Below are 14,793 nucleotides of genomic sequence, written 5' to 3'. Positions count from 1 at the left end.
AAGAGGGATATTCTTTTGTGGTGTGATGGATATGAAGATGGAAGTAATCAGAAAAAAGACACAAGTACAAAGCAAGCTGATAGGGAAGCAGAAATTGATAGGCTTGTAGATGAACTGAAGGAAATTCATTCTGATGAGGACTACACTGAACCACAATATTGCTTGTGGGCACAAATGATTCAAAATGGTATTCATGTAAGTAAACAAGATCCACCACGAATTCCTCTGATTACTGGTGTTGCACCAGCCCAAAAGAAGCGAAAGCGAATGAATGATGTGGAGCAAACCATTATCTCTACACCAAGTGCTTTGGTTAAGGCAGCCTTCAACCCATCACAAGTCAGTACTACACAGTCTCCTTCTTTTCAACAAACTGTTATTGCAAGTACAAGTGAAAGTCAACCTTCACCTGGAAAAGCTGCAGAGATTAGAGGCAAATGCCTTAGTCAATTGAGTGTGCTGAAAAGGTTGTTTGATGATGATGTTTTGACAGAAGAAGAGCTCAAAGAGCAAAAAAGTGAAATTTTTAGGACTTTGCGTAAACTTAATTAAGTGAGAGTAGTGATGACAAGTGTTGTTATCACATGTGATTATATAAACTGTTATTTGTGTTTACAACATTGTTATTGTGTGTGTGTTTACATGTTGTAAATACCAGATGCTTTAATCCATTCTTTACAATCGTTTGAAGATACTGATGAGAATGCTGCATAGATTATTGTATCAATATCTTCCAAAACTTGCATCTCTAATTCCATACTTTTCATTGCAGTTTTAACCTTAGAAAATGCATTTTCAATGGGATTGTAGTCTGGTGAGTAAGGGGGCAGAAAGTGCAAGATAGCACCAGTGTCTTCAATTACATCAACTACTTCTTTTGTGTGGTGAATAGAACAGTTATCCATGATGACTATACTGTTTTTGTTTACTCCATCAAAAGGTATCAATATATTTACCAAATGTTTTAGAATTATATCATAAAATACTTCACCATTCACACCACCCCGCACTATACTGCAGCCTAAAATTCCTTCAATGGAAAGGAATGAAATGACTGAAACATGTTCACCTCTGATTAAAAGCTGCTGATTCCTTGCTGGTTTCCCTCTTATACTGTATCCTTTTCTCCTTAGAGCATCTCTTCTATCAGTTCCTGTTTCATCTAAAAATATCATCATTTCAGGAGTGTAGAGGGACACATCATCAGCATACTGCTTTCTTAAATCCTCATCTCTTTGAATTGCATATTTGGACATCTGTTGGTGGGTGAAGCCAGCCTTGTGCAAGTATTTACAAAGGCAACTTAAGCTCACAACTACACCTAGCTGGATTTCCAACTCCAGTTGGATCTCTCTAAGATATATTCCTGGCTTTGTCAACAGTAATTGAGCTAGAAAAAACTGCACCGGTTCAGTCAGCTTCCTAAATGCATTCTCAGCTGGATATGGTTTCTTGTTCACATCTCCTTTTGTTCTAAAGAGCATGTAAATTCTGTGCACAGTGGTAGGATCAATGCATAAATTACTGGCCACTTCTTTATCAGACAATTTCATAACTTCCTTTTGCCACACAATCCGCCATCTAATATCGTCACTGTAAGCACTAGCGCGAGACGGTTCACAGCTATACCTTTGCCTTATTAATGATGTCATGGTTTACCGGGGGTACCGCGTAAATTTAAAAATCCGCGCATGTGTGAGCGCACAAAGTTAGCGCATGACGCTTTGAATTGCAAGAACCTGGAAAACCGCAGTAGCCACCAAGCGCGCTGAGTAAAATTATATTCGAGATTATATTGTTGGGCGCATATTATGATGAAGAACAAGATTGTTATGGTTGTACCTGTATGTTATGGATGGATTTCAAAAGAAGACTACAAAACTGGTAAGTTTTATAGATTTTTTGTCCACTATAGGCATTGAGTGCAAGTCTTAGCGCAACATGGTAAATTGCCCTTCTAAGCAGAAACGCATTTGTTTTGTCTGAATGAAAATTCCTAGAGCCACGCTTCCAATAGTTGGGACCATAGATACTATATAATTACGTATGATGTGGAAGAGTTTGTCATGAAGTATAAGGGTAAGAAAAAAAGCTGCTGGTCTGTGCACGCTAGGGCCACATCAACTTGAATTGTGACCCTATCTACGAAAACCGTTCTTATCGTCCAAGACAGGAAGTTTGATTTTTTCACACAAACACAAAGCTTAATGAATGCACTATCGTTTCACCGCCACAGTCGACCAGAGTAAGGTGGTCTGCTTTTGCTGGCTGTTTTTTTAGAGCACAGTGGTGAGCCGTATGAGTGGTCTTGGGTCTTGATGGAACCCTGGCCAACCAGGAGATGGCTGTACAGCTCCGTGGTGTTGGACAATGACCTGTGCTGTAAATTTTCTTTCATTTTAGCCAGTTCTGAAACCTGAATGGCCTATAACTTGGCCTAATTCATCCCAGCACGTTTCTTTTCAATTTTTGAACACCATCTTGCCCACCTTCCAGGGCACCCGCCTCTCAACCTTCTGGAGCTCGCCTGATACAGACAACCTCAGTTTAAAAACTATCTAAAATGACGGGAAACTTAGCTGTTGACTACTTCTTTAGTGGTGATCAGGAAGGTAAGAAATTGTTGCAAAACGTATGAAAATTTGGTATGCGTAGCTACCACCATTGGCCAGCTACAGCACACTGAATATTTAAAACCGACGTTTCTCGATACTTTTAAATGGGAAATAAGACCGGTTTTCCCAGAGACAGTCACAATTAATGTTTCTCGGGTGACAGATAGGCAAACATAGGGTCAGTAGGTAAAATTTAAAATAAAAATTTTTTCTAAACTTTGACTAAAGCTAAATATGCCACTCACAGTATATGTAACCATGCAAAAGAATAATACATACTTTTAATGCAGTATTATATAAACACCCAAAAAGTAAAATTAATAGCAAGTTATTGTACAACAAAAAGTAAAAATAGCTAAATCTTTTCTTCCAAATTTGCTCTGCGCTTTGCTGATACGGAAGGCCAGCAATACATTGATGCCATTTCCTTCCACTCACGTGACCAAACACGTCATCTTAAAAGTTAACATAAACATTGTTCCAAGAAATTAAATGGGTCGGTTAGGCCTGAGAAACATGAAATTAAGTTGAAGTGGCCTAGTCAACAATAGGCTGTTCTCAGTGTAGGAAGTTAAGTTGTAGTTGGAACTGATGTAGTCGTTATGCTGCCTAGTGGTATCTGGTTGGGCCTACTTTATTCCACAGGCCGGACTCTGAAAGGTCCGACACTTTGTGAAATCTCGTACGCTCCTGCAGCAAAAATCAGAAATCAAGCTTCTAACTTCCGTGTTTCTCTGTAAATTGGAGATGTTTTCCCGTAAACTAAAGCTTACATGGATGGAAATCAAATCATGGTAGAAATCTGAAAATCTCGTACGTTCTTTCCGAAGTGTCGGACCCCTTGCTGGACTCATGGTGTTTGAAAAAGACAATTATTCTCCTATCAATGTAATCCCCGCTACCAGGGATGCGGGTTGAGGTGGGGGAAGATGGGTTGCATCACAGAAAATTAGTATTCTCCATCTACTGGAGAAGTATTGGTAATACAAACCCCAACTAAGTCTCGACAACTAAGTCTCGACGTTGGTTGAGAGATTCGGGTTGTGAGTTCTAGTGGATTCTAGTAGCTAGCTAGCGTCTGAGAAACTATTTTCTAAGACACATGCTTTTGCTGCAGTAAATGTCTTAGTGAAGACAAACCCCCACCATGTTGGGGAAATTTGGCAATCGATTCCCCCACCATCCCCACCCTCAGCCTGTATCTGTGGTAGTCGGGCATTACATTGATATGCGCATTATCAAGCATTGTCTGTCTCTAATGGAGACATCTTATGTAGCTACTGTAACACTGTCAATACTGCTTTTCTTTATAAATCACGAAAACGGTAAAATTTATTTGAACTCATATGCCCTCATGTATACCAGTAGTGACATAGGCTGTTATTGTGGAGTAGTAACTCCTTGGCATTACTCCAGTACTGGATTTTCAGGCTTCAGTAATGCAGGTAGCTATTGATGTTTATTTAGTTTCGTGCCACACCCCCTGCCTGTAGTGTGCTGGAATAGTATGTAGGTGGCTAGCTGCAATCGTCTTCATTACTGTGTATTGCTGCAGTTGTTGGGAATAAAATTAGTAGCTACCACCACCTCACACTGCTAAAGCTGAATCACCTAGTATGCACACACTTAAATATTCTGATTGATTAGTACACGCATGACCTTCGTGATTTATATAGCAGTTTTTAACTTGATAATGACGCTTCCATCATTACAAGAGCCAGATAAATAATGCCTGGTTTATTGTTACTAATCTATTTCAAGCCTAGTCCATGAGTCCAGTATAACTACAGTATGTAGACTTCCGAATATTAAGTGTAAGAGTGAAGTGAACACATGTTGTGAATCTTGTATAGATCTCTTCATGTTCTTTGGAAAAGATGAGGGAGTATTAAATTACTATATTATGCTGTGGGTCTTATTACATATAGTGGACTCGCATTTGATATGGTGTGCATTAATTACTGCATGCTCTGTACTGATTCTTTTGATGTAGATGTGTCAGAGTGATGTAAATTATAACCATTATTCATTATTACAGAACCAACAATCACTTTGTAAAAAGTTATCTCCAGATTTCTTTGATAAATGTTCGCGAGTCTGTGTATTCAGGCAACAGCTAAATTAAAAGGTAAGTAGTTCATTGTGCATAACACAGATATGTAGTTGTGGACACTACCAGGTCTCTATTTGATTAGGGTACTACTTAAGTTGTGCCGGTTCAAGCAATCTATTAAAAGACCAAAGCATTGGACCAAACTTTATAAGAAGAATGATTTCCTTGCACAGCCTAGTTATTGTCCTCCTCCATGTTAAATATGCAACTTTTTTCTTGAGACCCACAGTTTTGGTTAGAGATAGAGGTGCATCGATATGGAAATTTTCCAATATACCGATAAAAATTACCGATTCCGATATTTTCATATATTGGCTACAAAAATTACCGATTCCAATATTGATACCGATATCTGAAAATAAAAGGTTTTCAGTATGGACACTACAATAAATGTTTTAAAAAATGTGGCAAAAAGCTTAAAAGGTCAAAAAATCATCCATGTTTCGCTTGCGCTAGTTAGTCGCCATAGATACTGTCCGTAGTTACGAGCGCGATATTATTTCTCAATGGCTTTATTTGCCAACTATTAGCAATTTGTCGACTTTTAACTTGACGAATTGGTTAACCTAGCCTTGTACACAATAACAGGAATGCGTGTGCAACCACAAGAGGCTGTTGTTTGTAATAAACAAGCCACCAGTATATCAAGAGGTAAGCGAATTATGTTATGGCCACACCGTCTCATTTTTGTAGACTTTTCACAGATTCTCTGTGTTGGGAAGCAGCTTAGGTAGCTTTGTTTTGAAATCTATATCAAGTGTGTAGTGTAATAGGCAACTTGGAGTTATTGTATCAATTGTCATATTGTATAAAATTACTGCTTACCACTTTACACTTGTGGACTTTTAGTAGGCCCATGACCAATGCTAGATATCAATTTACCATACCATCAACTACTACCACACTTGGGGGGTGTAAAGTGTGTGTTGGATTGCTCTGAAACCAAAGCTGTATGGCACGGGGATGAAAGACAGAATCTTCTAATAAGACACAAAATTTTGAAGAAATCATCCAAGCCACATGATTAGACATCCATCAAAGAATACCAAATGACAGTGTACTGATGACCAACAAGCAAGAGCTCAAGATGCACTACCAATTTATATGTTTAAACAGTACGTGTACTTTCAAAAGAAGTGACAAACACTTATAGCTAGCTACATTGCACACGTAATTCATAATCAACGTACACATATTACACTGTACAGTTAAAATATTCAAAGTGTATGGTTTCTTTGTTAGTTAGTGTGACGGATTGTCGACTTAACACAGTCTGGCTGTACTGGTGCGGCTACCTTTAGCCAACTCTGTAGCAATGGTGACTGGCTTGTGTAATTAACTGAAGTCATACTGGGACCAATCAATCATGTTTATCCACTTTGTAGTACAATGTCATGTAAGTACTGAAGCTTCCAAACAGGCCTCCTGCAAATCTATGATATAGAATGACCTGGACTGGGAATTAAAGAATGTGGCCCGGCCTGGTGGACCAAGTGTTCTATTAGCTAGTTGCAGACACACTTGCAGGACAGTATGGTATGGTATGGAATACATCTAAAGTCCGTTCTTTCAAATATACGACTCAGTACAAGGTCACGGGTCGTTGAAATCAGTCACTAAACAAACTGGATAAATCATGCACCAGCGTCCAATGTGTCACTACCGAAAATTCGCCGAAATACGGCTCTTGCAAACTCTTCAAACTTTTGTTATTGTCCTGGGAGACTTAACTGCTTCATCCTGAAGTGAAGTTAGCGACAAACAGATAAACTACGGACACACCTGCTCGCCATCATCGTCCTTAGCAACCGCACTATGATGCAAACCGAAACACGGATGTTATAGTGCGCGAGTTCTGTTTCCAATCCCTATGTGTATAGTATATCTATGGTCCTACCAAGTCAACTGTAATGTATTTTGGACAATTTTAGTACTTATGTGTAATATCTGCTCATATCTGCTAAAAAGATAACTTTTCACCGATATTGATATCGGTGCACCTCTAGTTTTGGTGAGACCCACCTACAAATAATTACTGTGGTCAAAACAAAATCAGATTGTGATATCCATCATGGATCATCTTCCAAAAAGTTCACCATTTTTTCTGCTGTATATAATAATTATCAGTTATTTGTTTGGGTGCTGGGTACTTACTCTGTAGACCATGTCAAACAAAATGCAGCAGTGTATTTCTTGACCTCATTAATAAAGCCACCTCATTATAGTGACCATGTCTATATAGTAGGTTTGAGACACATGACCTTGTTAAGACCCCAGTAGCAATACATTGTTCTTAAACTGATTACACATTGTTTTTCTATTTACCATATAATTTGCACTTTGTTATCCACCACTTGGTAAGCCATATTATAAAATAACCTCAAAGTATGTTTAAATGTGTGATTGTAACAACTGTTCTTTTAAGTTAGGATGTTGATGGGCACTTTGGTATCACCTTAAGGCTTCCTACAATAGCTGTGGTAGTGTATAATGCATTATAATTGTCCTTTATCCTTGTCAAGTTTACTAATCACACTATATACACTTACTGTATATATCACACTACACTACACTACACTTACTGTATATATCACACTACACTACACTACACTACACTTACTGTACGTATCACACTACACTATGCTTACTGTACCTATCACACTACACTACACTTACTGTACCTATCACACTACACTACACTACACTTACTGTACATATCACACTATACTACACCACACTTACTGTACGTATCACACTACACTACACTACACTTACTGTACGTATCACACTACACTACACTACACTTACTGTACGTATCACACTACACTACACTACACTTACTGTACATATCACACTACACTACACTACACTTACTGTACGTATCACACTACACTTACTGTACGTATCACACTACATTACACTACACTTACTGGATATATATCACACTACACCACACTTACTGTACATATCACACTACACTACATTACACTTACTGTACATATCACACTACACTACACTTACTGTACCTATCACACTACACTACATTACACTTACTGTACATATCACACTACACTACACTTACTGTACGTATCACACTACACTACACTTACTGTACGTATCACACTACATTACACTTACTGTACCTATCACACTACACTACACTACACTTACTGTACGTATCACACTACACTACACTACACTACACTTACTGTACGTATCACACTACACTACACTTACTGTACCTATCACACTACACTACATTACACTTACTGTACTTATCACACTACACTACACTTACTGTACGTATCACACTACATTACACTTACTGTACCTATCACACTACACTACACTACACTTACTGTACGTATCACACTACACTTACTGTACATATCACACTACACTACACTTACTGTACGTATCACACTACACTTACTGTACATATCACACTACACTACAGTACACTTACTGTACTTATCACACTACACTACACTACACTTACTGTACGTATCACACTACACTTACTGTACATATCACAGTACACTTACTGTACTTATCACACTACACTACACTACACTTACTGTACGTATCACACTACACTACACTACACTTACTGTACCTATCACACTACACTACATTACACTTACTGTACATATCACACTACACTACACTACTGTACGTATCACACTACACTACACTACACTTACTGTACGTATCACACTACACTACACTACACTCACTGTACGTTTCACACTACACTACACTACATATACTGTACATATCACACTACACTTACTGTACGTATCACACTACATTACACTACACTTACTGGATATATATCACACTACACTACACCACACTTACTGTACATATCACACTACACTACATTACACTTACTGTACATATCACACTACACTACACTTACTGTACCTATCACACTACACTACATTACACTTACTGTACATATCACACTACACTACACTTACTGTACGTCTCACACTACACTTACTGTACGTATCACACTACATTACACTTACTGTACCTATCACACTACACTACACTACACTTACTGTACGTATCACACTACACTACACTACACTTACTGTACGTATCACACTACACTACACTTACTGTACCTATCACACTACATTACACTTACTGTACGTATCACACTACACTACACTTACTGTACACATTACACTACACTACACTACGCTTACTGCTTGCATCACACATGCACACACATCCACAACACACACACACTTTAAAATATACAGTGTACTATTTTAATTATGTTTTTTTTCCTTTACTTAGTGCTTATTGCAGATAAGGTTCGTCACTTAGGGTTGCTTGTTACAAGGATGTTGTTGCTTTTATAAGTATTCTATAATATACGTAGCAATGACATGTTGGTAGCAACCAAGCCTTTTTGTATCTACCAATTCTCCAGTACATGATGATTTAAGTGTGCTATTGACACCGAGACTGTGTGCTATTGTACATAGTGAGTCTGTACACTTGCTTGTTTAACTCCTGATGCATATATAACACATTCGTACTTATATTAAGTGATTAAAAAAAACAGTGCAAGTTGCATTTTTGATTATTATAATGTATGTTAATAGTGATCTGTTATAATATTTATGATATGAAGCTGTATGGCTTCACGTAAGAAACATTGAACAAGTATTACATAAGCAGCCGTTTGGCACACTCAATTGCAAGTTACCCAAGCAACTTCTGTACTGCAATTGTATATATATATATATATGTAGCAAAATAATTATCTAGTTGCCTCATATGGCTTCAAAAAGTATCCAAATAAGGTGGACAGGTGGCTAAGTTCTGCACTATTCATAACCAAACAGGTGTATGGTATGTATAATTGATGTGTTGTGGGAGTTTTCTGTTGAAAGGTCACTTGATAGAATGGAAAAACACAATTTTTACGGAAATCGATATCTGAAAATGGAATTTCTCCTTGACCACAATTCTTCATGCATACGTAGACACACTATACCTCTACCCATTACTTAAGTTTCAGACCTCAGAGCTGATGTCAAGTTGGAAATAATAGCTGTAAAATCTGCTCCCTATTTCAAGTCCATATTTTGACCACAAGACACACCCACGTGTTCTGTTACACATTTTAAAGTGTCTTTGTGACAGTTGTGACATCTCACACCATTTAAACATGAAAACCATGTAAATTATGTTAAAATTTGATTTAAAACCTATTTTCACGAGGACACACCCACTAGACTCAAAATTTTCATATAAGGTGTTATTCAAGGTACATTATGATAAAATTGAGAAATGAACCTTGTACATCACCAACTGCCTGATATACAGAGCTTTTAGTGATAAAATCCTGCAAAACTGCACTCTTACAAGATAGGGTATGACTTCTGTAGATAATGTAGGTTTCATGATGTAATTCAGGTTTTATCACTAAAAGCTCCATATATCAGGCAGTTTGTGATGTAAAAAGTTCATTTCTTGATTTTATCATAATGTACCTTGAATAACACCTTGTTTGAAAATTTTGAGCCTAGTGGGTGTGTCCTCGTGAAGATAGGTTTTACATCAAATTTAAAAAAATTATATTTGAGTATGATTTTCATGTATAAATGGTGTGAGATGTCACAACTGTCACAAAGAAGCTTTAAAATGTGTAACAGTACATGTGGGTGTGTCTTGTGGTCAAAATATGGACTTGAAATAGGGAGCAGATTTTACAGCTATTATTTCCAACTTGACATCAGTTCTGAGGTCTGAAACTTAAGTAATGGGTAGAGATATAGTGTGTCTACGTATGCATGAAGAATTGTGGCCAAGAAGAAATTCCATTTTGAGATATTGATTTCCGTAAAAATTGTAGATTGTGTTTTCTTCCAGTACATAAAGTGACCTTTCAAGAGAACACTCCCACAACACATCAGATATGTATATACCGTACACCCACCAACTACCTGGCTACATATTACTGTGTGCGTCTGGTCGCAAAACATAACCATTGGCTTTTCCAAGTTCTGCAAATGTGATGTTCTGTTTGGTTATGAATGGTGCAAATCTTAGTCACCTGTCCACCTTATTTGGATACTTTTAGAAGCCATATGAGGCAACTAGATAATTCTTTTGCTACATATATATATATATATATGTATATACAATTGCAGTACAGAAGTTGCTTCGGTAACTTGCAATTGAGTGTGCCAAACAGCATTTATTTCTGCTTACGTAATACTTGTTCAATGTTTCTTATGTGAAGCCATACAGCTTTATTTGATAAATATTATAACAGATCACTATTAACGTACATTATAATAATCAAAAATGCAACTTGCACTGTGTTTTAAATCACTTAATATAAGTACAAATGTGTTATATATGCATCACTACATAATTATGTCACATTATTAATAATGACCATGACAGACACAGGCTGATCACTGCATCATCTCGATCAGTATACCTCTATTGAAGAAACACTATTTCAAAGTCCTTTAGTGTGCAAGAGTTAAACGAGCAAGTGTACAGACTCACTATGTACAATAGCACACAGTCTCGGTGTCAATAGCACACTTAATCATCATGTACTGGAGAATTGATAGATACAAAAAGGCTTGGTTGCTACCAACATGTCATTGCTACGTATATTATGGAATACTTATAAAAGCAACAACATCCTTGTAACAAGCAACCCTAAGTGACGAATCTTATCTGCAATAAGCACTAAGTAAAGGAAAAAAAAAATTAAAATAGTACACTGTACATTTTAAAGTGTGTGTGTTGTGTATGTGTGTGCGTTTGTGATGCAAACATTAAGCGTAGTGTAGTGTAATATGTACAGTATATGTAGCATAGTGTTATCTGTACAGTAGGTATAGTGTAGTGTAGTGTGATACGTACAGTAAGTGTAGTGTAGTATAGTGTAATACGTAAGTAAGTAAGTGTAGTGTAGTGTAGTGTGATACGTACAGTAAGTGTAGTGTAGTATAGTGTAATACGTACAGTAAGTGTAGTGTAGTATAGTGTGATATGTACAGTAAGTGTAGTGTAGTATAGTGTAATACGTACAGTAAGTGTAGTGTAGTGTAGTGTGATACGTACAGTAAGTGTAGTATAGTGTAATACGTACAGTAAGTGTAGTGTAGTGTGATATGTACAGTAAGTGTAGTGTAATGTGATATGTACAGTAAGTGTAGTGTAATGTGATACGTACAGTAAGTGTAGTGTAGTGTGATACGTACAGTAAGTGTAGTGTAGTATAGTGTAATACGTACAGTAAGTGTAGTGTAGTATAGTGTGATATGTACAGTAAGTGTAGTGTAGTATAGTGTAATACGTACAGTAAGTGTAGTGTAGTGTAGTGTGATACGTACAGTAAGTGTAGTATAGTGTAATACGTACAGTAAGTGTAGTGTAGTGTGATATGTACAGTAAGTGTAGTGTAGTATAGTGTAATACGTAAGTAAGTAAGTGTAGTGTAGTGTAGTGTGATACGTACAGTAAGTGTAGTGTAGTATAGTGTAATACGTACAGTAAGTGTAGTGTAGTATAGTGTAATACGTACAGTAAGTGTAGTGTAGTGTAGTGTAATACGTACAGTAAGTGTAGTGTAGTATAGTGTGATATGTACAGTAAGTGTAGTGTAGTATAGTGTAATACGTACAGTAAGTGTAGTGTAGTGTAGTGTGATACGTACAGTAAGTGTAGTATAGTGTAATACGTACAGTAAGTGTAGTGTAGTATAGTGTGATATGTACAGTAAGTGTAGTGTAGTATAGTGTAATACGTACAGTAAGTGTAGTGTAGTATAGTGTAATACGTACAGTAAGTGTAGTGTAGTATAGTGTGATATGTACAGTAAGTGTAGTGTAGTATAGTGTAATACGTACAGTAAGTGTAGTGTAGTGTAGTGTGATACGTACAGTAAGTGTAGTATAGTGTGATATGTACAGTAAGTGTAGTGTAGTGTGATATGTACAGTAAGTGTAGTGTAATGTGATATGTACAGTAAGTGTAGTGTAATGTGATACGTACAGTAAGTGTAATGTAGTGTGATACGTACAGTAAGTGTAGTGTAGTATAGTGTAATACGTACAGTAAGTGTAGTGTAGTATAGTGTGATATGTACAGTAAGTGTAGTGTAGTATAGTGTAATACGTACAGTAAGTGTAGTGTAGTGTAGTGTGATACGTACAGTAAGTGTAGTATAGTGTAATACGTACAGTAAGTGTAGTGTAGTGTGATATGTACAGTAAGTGTAGTGTAATGTGATATGTACAGTAAGTGTAGTGTAATGTGATACGTACAGTAAGTGTAGTGTAGTACAGTGTGATACGTACAGTAAGTGTAGTGTAGTATAGTGTGATACATACAGTAAGTGCAGTGTAGTGCAGTGTGATACGCACAGTAAGTGTAGTGTAGTGAGATACGTACAGCAAGTGTAGTGTAGTGTAGTGTGATACGTACAGTAAGTGTAGTGTAGTATAGTGTAATACGTACAGTTAGTGTAGTGTAGTGTAGTGTGGTGTAGTGTGATACGTACAGTAAGTGTAGTGTAGTATAGTGTGATACGTACAGTAAGTGTAGTGTAGTGTGATACATACGGTAAGTATAGTGTAGTGTAGTGTGATTGAGATCAGTAGCAGTGATACATACATCACTGCTACAGATCTCAACACCTTTCCATGTTAGTTCCCTTTTTGAGATTGCTTTCTGCCACGAAGAGACCCATCTACAGACTTTGATGTAGGGTGGCCTCATTTATCATCCATATCTGCAGAGAATAATTTAGAACAGCTGTGATGGTTTCATGTTGCTTGCATTCATCTCCCTTTAAGTGCAACATTTAGTCGGCTTCAATATGCATCAACCACTGAGCCCTCTAAGTGCTAACCATATGAACTATGGAATTGAGCCACTGCTACTTAGCACTAACACTATGCATTGTAGCTAACTCTGGTCTGTCAATCTTGATGTAGTGAGACCTATTGACTGGCTTGGCATGTAATGCCATACTGATATCATTAGGTATCATCAAAAACAGCCTTACTGCTAAAATATGCACTCTGTGAGCTTTAATGTATTCATTGTTAACCTTGTGATAAACACAACTGTTGATAATTACAAACCATAAACACAACTGTTGATAATTACAAACCATTAGCACTTATTTAAAAGTGTGTAATGCATTGTTTAATGTCTATCAACTGGTAGTACTGAATCAATGTGTATCCTGCAAGACAACATGCTTTAAGCCTAAATTGCTATAAAACAGGCTTGCTTCTTCAGTGCTATGAACAGTACAATAGTTTTAAGGGTGCTATGCATTCACCTACTGATGTATGCTACAGTACCGCTCGCGTGCAACTTCACAACGCACGCGTTTAGCGTGAACCCAGCACGCGTGATCCACTGCACGCACACGCGGCTTGGCTTAGTAAACACGCAACTACACTAGTGGTTTACAATACGCAGTATGCGTGCAGCTATAGCACAACACGCGTTTAGCAAAAGATTGTTACGCGTTTAGCAAGGACACGCCACTCATGCAGCCCTTCACGCATTCAGTCACTGTCCTTCATTCCGGCACAGCACGCGTGTCTGAATTGAACGCAGGTACAGTTTAATAGATTGTTATAATATTATTATAGACCATACTTGTGATGCACCACGGTAATAATACGAGTATCAACAACTTATTTACAGTCTGTTTTCTCATCCTCTACACTGCAGATCCCAGGCAGACGCCCATCAGACGCTAACCGTATGGCCTCTCAGTGTGACCAACTCGATGATACAGAATGAAAACAGCTGAAGCTAGACACTAGGACTTCAAGAGACTATTCAACTACTTTTAATTATAATGTACAACTGTTTTCACAATAATGTATTGCATTCTATAAATAACACATCATCACGTGACTAATCACGTGGAAATTGCATTGTTGGCCACGTGTATCATTACTGTCTACTCGACTGTCTAGATGGATTTGGCCCCAAGAAGGAGCGGCAGACGAAGCACTGTGGAAGGTACATGGTCTATTATACTAGCCTATT

The 14,793-nt window shown here is 37.4% G+C and overlaps 2 protein-coding genes across 2 annotated transcripts in view; one reads left to right on the top strand and one right to left on the bottom strand.

Moving 5' to 3' along the window:
• Nucleotides 1–638: 638 nt before the first annotated feature.
• Nucleotides 639–1,652, bottom strand: LOC136245309 (uncharacterized). The gene has a single exon (XM_066036792.1). The coding sequence runs from the start codon at nt 1,650–1,652 to the stop codon at nt 639–641; it is 1,014 nt and encodes a 337-aa protein (XP_065892864.1).
• Nucleotides 1,653–14,656: 13,004 nt separating this feature from the next.
• The window catches only part of LOC136245421 (uncharacterized), a 42,740-nt gene continuing 42,603 nt past the window's right edge, over nt 14,657–14,793 (top strand). Inside the window, exon 1 of the mRNA XM_066036944.1 lies at nt 14,657–14,766. Coding sequence (XP_065893016.1) covers nt 14,721–14,766 — 46 coding nt within the window. The 5' untranslated portion in view covers nt 14,657–14,720. The remainder of the gene's footprint in view (nt 14,767–14,793) is intronic.

Source organism: Dysidea avara, chromosome 15, assembly GCF_963678975.1.
Source record: "Dysidea avara chromosome 15, odDysAvar1.4, whole genome shotgun sequence".
NCBI lineage: Eukaryota > Metazoa > Porifera > Demospongiae > Dictyoceratida > Dysideidae > Dysidea > Dysidea avara.
This window is presented reverse-complemented; position numbering and strand designations above follow the sequence as displayed.

Bases quoted from the DNA above. Each gene is read 5' to 3' on its own strand.
- LOC136245309 (XM_066036792.1), bottom strand. From the start codon at position 1,652: ATGACATCATTAATAAGGCAAAGGTATAGCTGTGAACCGTCTCGCGCT.